Here is a 9,417-nt window from a genome sequence, read left to right on the forward strand (position 1 = left end):
CCATTGATGCTTACAGACATCTTCTGGAAAGATTAGTCTTCAGGTACAAGGGTGGAAGAGAGATGACTTGGCCCCTTCACAGACTTCTCAATGAAGTATATTCTACTTTGGTGACTATCTTCTCCTCAATCAAGAAGAACTTTGGTTTCAACATAGTTACCAAGAAAATGGTATTAAACAAAATTGAGGGGATAAAGAATAGATGGAGAGGACCAAATGCACTCCCAAGAGTATTAATAATTCCTTTTACTGGAGATAGGGTGCATTTAAGGCCATACTGGATAATGGAATTCAAAGATGAAAAATGCATCAGAAGATTCTTCAGATTGGAAGATCAGATAAAGATTTCAAGCAATAAAACTCTCATGGAGATGCAAGAAAAGCTGGATCAGAAAAATGAAGATGAATCTGAGATCTACAGGCAACTCAAATTCCAGATTGAGGAAAATAATGTGAAGTTGGGAAAAAAGTTCAGACAGTCAAGGAAATAAGCTAAATTTGCTCAGTCTAGAGGAGCACTTTGAAAATGGCCTGTGAGATTCTCTACAAACCTTCCTCTGTATGTTTGTCAATAAATTGCAGCACTTATAAATTTATCTACTATAATTCAGTCTGTATTCAAATAATGTTTTGTTATCATCAAGTTTCTCTTAATTTATGGCTTCAATTCCAGTAGACATAAATTGGGGGAGATTGTTAAGAATATGTTGTGAAATTGATAATAATTTGAATAAAATACTTAGTAGATATCATTTAGTGTATTTGTAGCTTTCAATGGATGATCACTTCAACATCCATTGAAAGAGTAGCTTATGTTACAATAAGATTAGTAGCACATTTCTGCATATTGTAATGCCTTAGTGAATTAGATGTTGTAGAATGCTTAAGTCATGTTGACTACTCGATTGATATGCAAGATAGGTTGGTTAATTATAAATATTAGATGTCTTATAATCTTGTATAAATGAAATGGAGTTAATTGCCATGAAGACAGCCTCAATGGATGTTTCACTAAGCTTCAACGAATGATCAGTCAAAGCTTCAACGGATGATCAGCCAAAGTTTCAACAAATGATCAATCATAGTTTCAACGGATGATCAATCTGAGTTTCAACGGATGATCAAATTTAAAAGAGCAGTTGATAGTGACTTGACAGGCACATGCGTTGATTGTATGCAAATGGAATGTGGCAGCCTAATTATAGGTTTTAGAGAACAAAGAAGCATTTCCATTTCCATGCTAAACTAAAGATATTCAAAGATGCTGGATTGAGAAATGAAGAAGCATGAGATTAGACTAGAAACTTTTTGTCTTATTCGTTTGTCTCTTTATCATGTAACTTGGTGATATATAAACCAAGAGTAGCAATTAGAACTACATCCAAGTTAGTAAGCAATTACCAGAGAAATAGAAAAAGCTAAATCTGTAAAGAATTTCTCTGTTCTTGTAGTTCAACTGGTAAGCAGCTGTGTACAACATTTGTAACACAGAGTTCTCTACTTATATATATCTCTGGTGGAAAAGTTCAATTCACCATAAATTTTTTAAATACTTGTATTTGATTACTTTGTGTTTTGATTTCATCAATACTTTTATTCCGCACCATAGCCAAATCAAACACAGTTATAGTTATAGTAGAACTATTCTTAAAATTGAAAAAATAGCCAGAATTACATTCAACCCCCCTTTTTGTAATTCTTTGTCAGATTGGTTTGGAATAACAAAACTCTATTCTACAAGCAACATGGTGATGACATCATCCTAGTTCAAATCTATGTGGATGATATCATCTTTGGTTCTACTAGTGAAAATCCGTGTCAAATATTCTCAAGACTCATGCAAAGTGAATATGAGATGAACATGATGGGAGAACTGAGTTACTTTTGTGGCCTTCAAGTTAGCCAAAGAAGTGATGGAATTTTCATCAGTTAAACTAAGTATGTCAAAAATCTTCTAACGAAATTTGGAATGGTGAATTACTCACCTGCATCTACCCCTATATCTACAGCTACCAAACTGGATGAAGATAAGAAAAAAAAGTGTAGACATCTCAAGCTATAGGGGAATAATTGGATCTTTACTTTACTTGACAACAAGTAAACAAGGCATCATGTTTGCTAATTGCTATATATTTGTGTGCTAGATTTCAAAAAAATCTTAAAGAATCACATTTAATGGATGTCAAGAGGATTTTTTGATATTTGAAGGGAACACCAAACTTGGGATTGTGGTATCCTAAAGGAACTGGTTTTGAAGTTGTTGGATACACAGATGCAAACTTTGTTGGATGCAGGGTAGACATAAATAGTACAAGTGCAAGTTATCAATTCCTTGGTCAAAGACTTGTATCTGGTATAGTAAGAAACAACAATCTGTGTCAACTTCCACAGCTGAAGCAGAATATATAGCTGCTAGAAATTGTTGTCCTCAAGTGCTTTGGATTAGAAATCAACTAATGGATTATGGCCTAGTGTTACCAAAGATTCCAATCACATGTGACAATACTAGTGCAATATTTACTGTTGCTAATCCAGTTAACCATTCTAGAACTAAGCAATTGATGTAAGGTACCATTTTATTAGAGAATATGTTGCTAATGGTATTATTGAGCTTGTTTTTTTTCAACAGAAAAACAGTTAGCTGACATTTTCGCTAAATCTTTGAATGAAGTAATTTTCACTAGACTTGTAAGTGAAATTGGTAGGTTAAATTCTTCATCCTGAAGGCAAGAGGAAATATATCAAGGAGAGTCCTATCCTCATGTTACCAGGAGAGTCTTTCCCACTTCTCATCAGAAAGGTAAACATGTCAACTTTGCAAGGTAAACATGTCAACTTTGTTATCAAGAGGGTGTCTTGCCCACTTCTCATCAGGAAGGGAGTCATATCCTTATATTACGAGGGGTAGCCAGCCCCCATATCAAGAGGAGATGAGTCATCACCTCATATTTTAAAATAGGCTTGAAGAGACAAGAAGAAATACAAGTTCACATCAACTACACAGAAAATAAAATTATGATATCTTTTGACTATAAGGTCTATGAGGTCAGTTCTCAAAGTTTCCACGGGGCTGTATTCTGCTTGGAAGGACCCCTTCAAATCCAACATCACTTATATATTCTTGGGATTGCTTCACATGAAGAAATCTATACATGATATTTAATAACATCAATGAATGCATACCTATTGATAGACATTCAAAGGATGCATAGGTAGATCACACTCCAAGACAAGGTCGCAAGGGTCACATGCTTAAATTTTCGGGGTCGCCTCGTATGAACAAGTGTCGAGATTCTAGAATCCACATTGCATTCATAATAATAACATGAAATCGGGGGGAGTTGTTAAGCCCCCTTTTGTCATGGGTCCTAAATAAGCCCAACAAGTTGTCACACCATGCATAGATCCTTTAAGGGCCCAATTATTAATAATGGATTACCAAGACACGCGGCCTCATGAATAGAGGTCACCTCTCGTCACTATACAAAGGAGATACGAGCCCGTGAGGGGTCGAATCTTACAAAAAAGTGAACATATATACCACCATCTAGGGTTCGCATCGCTAAATAACGGATATGTGACACATCCTAATTAGGGGTCACATCTCATCAATATCTCTATGAAAAGCTAAACTTAGCTACAAGATAAGAAGCGAGGACATGCTACCTTATCATATAGAGGTCACTTCACTATCAACATACACTATTTATTCTTTGTTGACTTAAAGACCCATGAACGGGTTGCATGGGAAGAAGGATCGCTATGTGTGGGCAAGTCTCTTGTGATCGTACGTTCTCTCTATACGACCACATTGCAAGACCATACTCTAATAAGTCGCATGCGAGGCCATGCTCTCCATAAGGCCACATCGCATGAGCAGACTACCAGGGATCACATGCGAGGTCTGCAGGTGTTCATATGCCTCACCAACGAGATATCTTTGCCTAACTCCATGAAAGTCTTTTACAACCGAATTGGGCTTGTGCTATGGACAAATATAAGGTTTTTACGGACAACCCCACGATCAACGAACGTGACCATGATGGACTGGACCTAACCAAAACCCATCTGGGTAACTTGTCCTTCAATAATTACATGTGGCTTGAATCACTATAAAAGGGTACGTATGCCTCTTGTTTACGGATGATCAACAGTTTGAAATAAAAAAGAGTAAAAAATATTTGTCTGACATTCTACAAATCATCGAATAAGATCTCAGCTACAAAATTCATCAATTTACATCTTGTGTTCTTCGCTTTCTTCGTGAAAACAGGTTCAAATTAACATATTTTGCTCCGTGATTCCAGCAACCTCCAAATTTATGTTGTTACGAATTTCTCCCAAGAACAACACCGAAATTAGTAAAAAATGATTAAACTTTGATGAAACCGAAATGAATCAAGGTTTTTGAAATCGGAACTGAACTAATAATTAGGTATTTAGTTTGTGATTGCGATTTCGGTTTCAAATTTTTAAAAACCGAAAATATTCGATTGTGGTTCAAGTTTTAATTAAAACCGCCCATTATTTACTTAATATTTTTTCGAAAATCTAAATTTTCATAATTTTAAAAGTCAAATAATAAAGAAAATAAACGTGACTTGTGTATCTACGGGGGATGATGAATTTGATATCACCGGAGATGGCGGCATGTTTTCGTGTTGTTCCCTTTTTACCTTTAAAATCTCAATCTTCTTCTTCTTCTTCTTCTTCTTCTTCTTCTTCATCATCATCTTGTTTTTCAATACCACCTCGTGCTGCTACTGCTTCTTTTCAATTTACAGGTAACTATTTTCTCCTTCTCCATTTCCACTTCTCAACTCATGTTTTAGGGTTTATATTTACACATAAAAATTGTTCTCAACTCAACTAATTTGCTGCTTTATCGAATTCGAATTCAAATTATAAGTTGTAAAGAGCTGTATTTAACAAAGCTCATTCTCTAGCTTTGGATTTTACTAAATTCAATTGATTACACAAGTAGTAGGGTTGAAATTATTGTACTACATGTTTATATCACAATTCTTTTGTGGATGGAATAACATGTCGACTAGTCTAGCTAGCAAACAGTGGTGACTGTAGGCTCCGAAAGATGTAGGTAGGATGCCAAAACAATTAAGGTTTTTTGTACTAGTAACTTGAGAGGATAGGTTAGGAACACGGCAACTGCAGTTTTTAAATGATTTACTTTTCTTTTTTTTGTTGTTGTTGTGCGAGACTCCTCCTGCTTATGTCTTGCTTGTAGAATACACGGTTTTAACGATTTTTCCTTTATGTCTCTAGTTGAATGATGATAAGTAGTATGATTCACTATTTGCTAGTACTATCGGTCAACCTGTTAAGATTTTCAACAATTTTCAACCTAGTTCTGTGCAACTATTACAAGTAACTGAACGGGGTTTCACGAGATATGTTACTAAAGTATGTTTTGACATTCTGTACGTAGTGTAACAAATGTAACGAAAAAATTTAGGTTAGTATATGAGCCACTTGTTAAGAGGCCATAGAAGATATTTGATCAGATAGATATTCTGTTTGTACAGTTTAACCAGAATTATTTATTTATGTATTTTTCAATATAAGTATTATCTTCCTAGTTCTCTGTCAAAATTGGTTGCTTTCGGAAAATTTAATCATCTTTGTAAAGGGAAAGACGTTACTTGGATATCATATGCTGTGTACTATCTTTTGAAATAAAGGTTGTTATGCAGGCATTTAAAAGGGTTGTCTGTGTTAGTTTGTTGAGATGCTTAATCAGTGGTCCTTAGAGTTCCAGTCCCTTGAGTGTTATTTTTAATAGTCCCATAAAAATGTACTGTGCTCAAAAGAGTCGGCATGTATATCATTGAAATAGTTGCATTATTTTTTATGAGAAAGGTTGTTAACCTACCCTTGAACTTTCTGCTTAGAGATTTGGATCATGTCATGCAGAGTGCCTGATTCAGATATAATGCTCATTTATTAGTCTCTTTTGGATGGCTCTTGTGTCTTGCTTTTATGTTAGTTCTCAGTATCTTGGAGTACATGAGCATATTACTTTTATGTCTTGCCTTCATGGATTTTTGTTCAAAGAAATTTTGTTAACTAATGTATTCCTAAATGACAGGTTCCCGTCCATCTCTTAATAATAAAAGACGACAATGCTTTTCGTGTCTAGCTGTTGTTAGTGGATCCACCACTGTCCCAGATGATTCTCCAAAAGAATGTGTAGCTAGTAGGCATGAAGTCCCAAACACAGAAGAACCTGAGGTATCTGAATCTCTGGATGGACATAAAATGGTTCGAGTCTGTGACAAATTAATCGATGTTTTCCTGGTTGATAAACCGACTCCAACAGACTGGAGAAGATTATTAGCGTTCAGCAAGGAATGGGATAATATCCGCCCTCACTTCTATAAACGATGTCAGGACCGAGCAGATGCGGAGAATGATTCCGGGATGAAGCACAAACTACTTCGGCTTCGCAGAAAGCTGAAAGAGGTACTTCCATTCATACCTATAGTTGAAGTTTGATATTCAAGTTCTGCTAATTGTCGGTCATTTCCCACCTTCTGTGATTTTTCAAAAGAATTAAATAAACCAGTGTATAGATATATGTAAAGGCCTTTTTTTTTGGTGTGTGATGAACTGATGATATTATAAGCGCTTGTCCAGTGGTTACATTTTGACCTCATTTTTATCCTGTACAATATGTTTATCTTTGTAGCACCTTAGGTATATCTTTATGCATGTGTTCTCATCCTTTTTTTGTAAAGATGAGGTTGGCAACATCTGTTTATGGTAGGTTTTTCTTGCAGCTGGATACTATAGGGTGCATATCCCTTTTGGTGCTGGGGCCTGCAATTATTAGTTTGCTTTACCATTGTGTTGTTTTTATAGAGGGTTAATTTGGAAATTTTCTATCTGCAGATTGATGATGATGTTGTAAGACACAATGAACTTCTTCATGTTATTAGAAATGCACCGTCAGAGATGAGTGAAATTGTTTCCAGACGACGTAAAGATTTTACAAAGGAATTTTTTGTTCATCTTCACACAGTTGCAGAATCTTATTATGATAATCCAGCAGAACAGTATGGTAAAATTCTTCGGTATCCCTCTCTCGTTTTTGTAATTCTAATGGTATTTATAGAATTATGTGTCAATCACTGTATTGTCTACTTAAAATCAGAGATTGATCTCCTGTGTAGAAGCTGTTTACATTTATTATTTCGTGTGGTTGTACAAGTGGGACAGGTATATTATCCATTTCTATTTTGTCATCATGTGCTGCTTGTTGAACTAAGGTTGATGAGCTGGGTCAGTCTATTTGGATGACCGAGACTAGATGACTCGTTTAGGGCAAATTTATTTTGTTTAGCCTAGGGATTAGGTTTGAAATATAGAGTTGGGATTAACAGTGTTCTTGGTTTTGAAGAATTAGTCACATACAAGTAAATATCTCCGTGCTTATCTTTTTCTTTTTAAGTTTCTATGTTCATTAAGAACCGCAGATAATTCAATCAATCTCAGTTAAAAACTATTGAAGGTACGCATGTTATACCCACCAAGTTTTCATGTTCTAGTTATGAACTCGTAACCAGGGAGGGTGGCATGATTTTCTTTGAAAGAGCTTTTACTTACCATAGATAATCTTTCTCTAGCGTGAATATGCTGCATTGTACTAGAGATGCATATTACCATCTATCATATTAAAGTAAGCTTTTTTGTGGTTTAATATCTTGCTCTTGATATATATTGTGACAATCTTATGTTTACTGACACTGTCCATCACTGGGTTGTATATCTCAAGCGTAGTGTATGTGCTGAGGCATTCCCTTTTATTTCTTTTCCCGTGTAGCTATTGCAAAAGTTGGAAACATGTGTTTGGCTGCTGTTCAAACATCTGATACTGCAACTGAAAGTATTGAAGCACTGAATGCAGCAGAGCTGAAATTCCAAGATATTATCAATTCTCCTTCTTTAGATGTCGCTTGCAGAAAAATAGATAGTTTGGCGGAGAAAAATCAGCTTGATTCAGCATTGGTTCTCATGATTACGAAAGCTTGGTCAGCTGCCAAGGACTCAAACATGATGAAAGATGAAGTATAATATTATTATATATTGTTTTTTATGACTTGTCGCTTTTCTTTGTGCTCTTTAAATTATATCTGACCATCTCAATTGAAATAATTTTTTTTTTTTTTGTTATTGAAGGTCAAAGACATATTGTATCATTTATACATGACATCTAGAGGTAATCTTCAGAGGCTCATGCCTAAAGAGATTAGGATACTTAAGTATGTTCTTACAATTAATGATCCTGAAGAGAGGTTGGGTGCTCTGAGAGATGCCTTCACCCCTGGAGAAGAGCTCGAAGGAAAGGATGTTGACTGCTTGTACACGTATGTCTCCTACTTTTCAAATTTATTAAGCATGATTGCTTTTTATTCAATAATTGGAATTAGGAGCAACTGACTTTTTATTGGATAACAAAATTGCTCAATTGCACATATGGTAAAATCATATCATTTTAAAGGGGCACCTGTGAAATTACCTGCACACTGCACTGTGCAAGAACACTAAAATTAAAAAAGGTGTAGGATAACATATTTCCTCGTAGGGTTCCTGTTTCCTAAATGAAGCATTTCATTTTCCTTTTTTTGGTGCTCTCATTTTCTCATTTCTTATATGTGTTTTGTTATTTTGTTCATGTGATCATTTGTTACCGAGTTAGATACCCTTTGGATGGGAATTTTTATTAAGGTTACATTTTTTTAATTTTTTTTGCCTTTTTAAGTGTTTATCTACCCCCTCCATTAAGAAAATACAAGGTCTTGCATGTTGAAAGAGAAATATTTGAAGTTGAACTTCTGCCAAATGATGTTACATGGGGTTTTTGACTTACAGGACACCAGTGGAGCTGCATACTTGGATAAAAACAGTGGTGGACGCATATCATTTTAGCAGAGAAGGCACTTTGTTAAACGAAGCTAGGGATCTGATGAATCCAAGAATGATACAGAAACTGGAGGAAATAAAGAAGATAGTGGAAGACAAGTTTATGTAAAGCACGTGTTTTTGCGGAACATTGTTTTGATGAGTGTGACATGGTAGCAGAAATTGTGTGTTAGACTTATTGTATAAGAATCAAATGGCAATTGGCAAGTGGAGTTGTATAAGTATGATGAATACCTGGGGTAAGATAATGAGTGTATGGGGAAATCTTAAAATAAGTAAATTATGACTTAAAATGAATAAGTGAATTATAAGTGATAAGTAAAATAATACTTATAAGTTAAATAAGTGTTTGAATAATTTTACTTATAATTTAGAATTTTTTTCTCTTAAATAAACTAAAATATATAATTATTAAATACTCCCTCAGTCCCTTTCAGTTGTTTACATTTTTGAGGAAGTATTCGGCACGAATTTTGA

General features: G+C 35.0%; 1 protein-coding gene across 1 annotated transcript; it reads left to right on the plus strand.

The window, feature by feature from the left end:
* Positions 1–4,596: 4,596 nt before the first annotated feature.
* On the plus strand, positions 4,597–9,171 carry LOC141672798 (uncharacterized protein At4g37920). Its single transcript, XM_074479474.1, has 6 exons — positions 4,597–4,784; positions 6,107–6,480; positions 6,910–7,078; positions 7,841–8,085; positions 8,197–8,384; positions 8,890–9,171. The coding sequence occupies exons 1-6, from the start codon at positions 4,619–4,621 to the stop codon at positions 9,047–9,049; spliced, it is 1,302 nt and encodes a 433-aa protein (XP_074335575.1). The 5' UTR covers positions 4,597–4,618; the 3' UTR covers positions 9,050–9,171.
* The last annotated feature ends 246 nt before the right edge of the window (positions 9,172–9,417 follow it).

This window comes from Apium graveolens, chromosome 7, assembly GCF_009905375.1.
Source record: "Apium graveolens cultivar Ventura chromosome 7, ASM990537v1, whole genome shotgun sequence".
Classification (NCBI taxonomy): Eukaryota; Viridiplantae; Streptophyta; class Magnoliopsida; order Apiales; family Apiaceae; genus Apium; species Apium graveolens.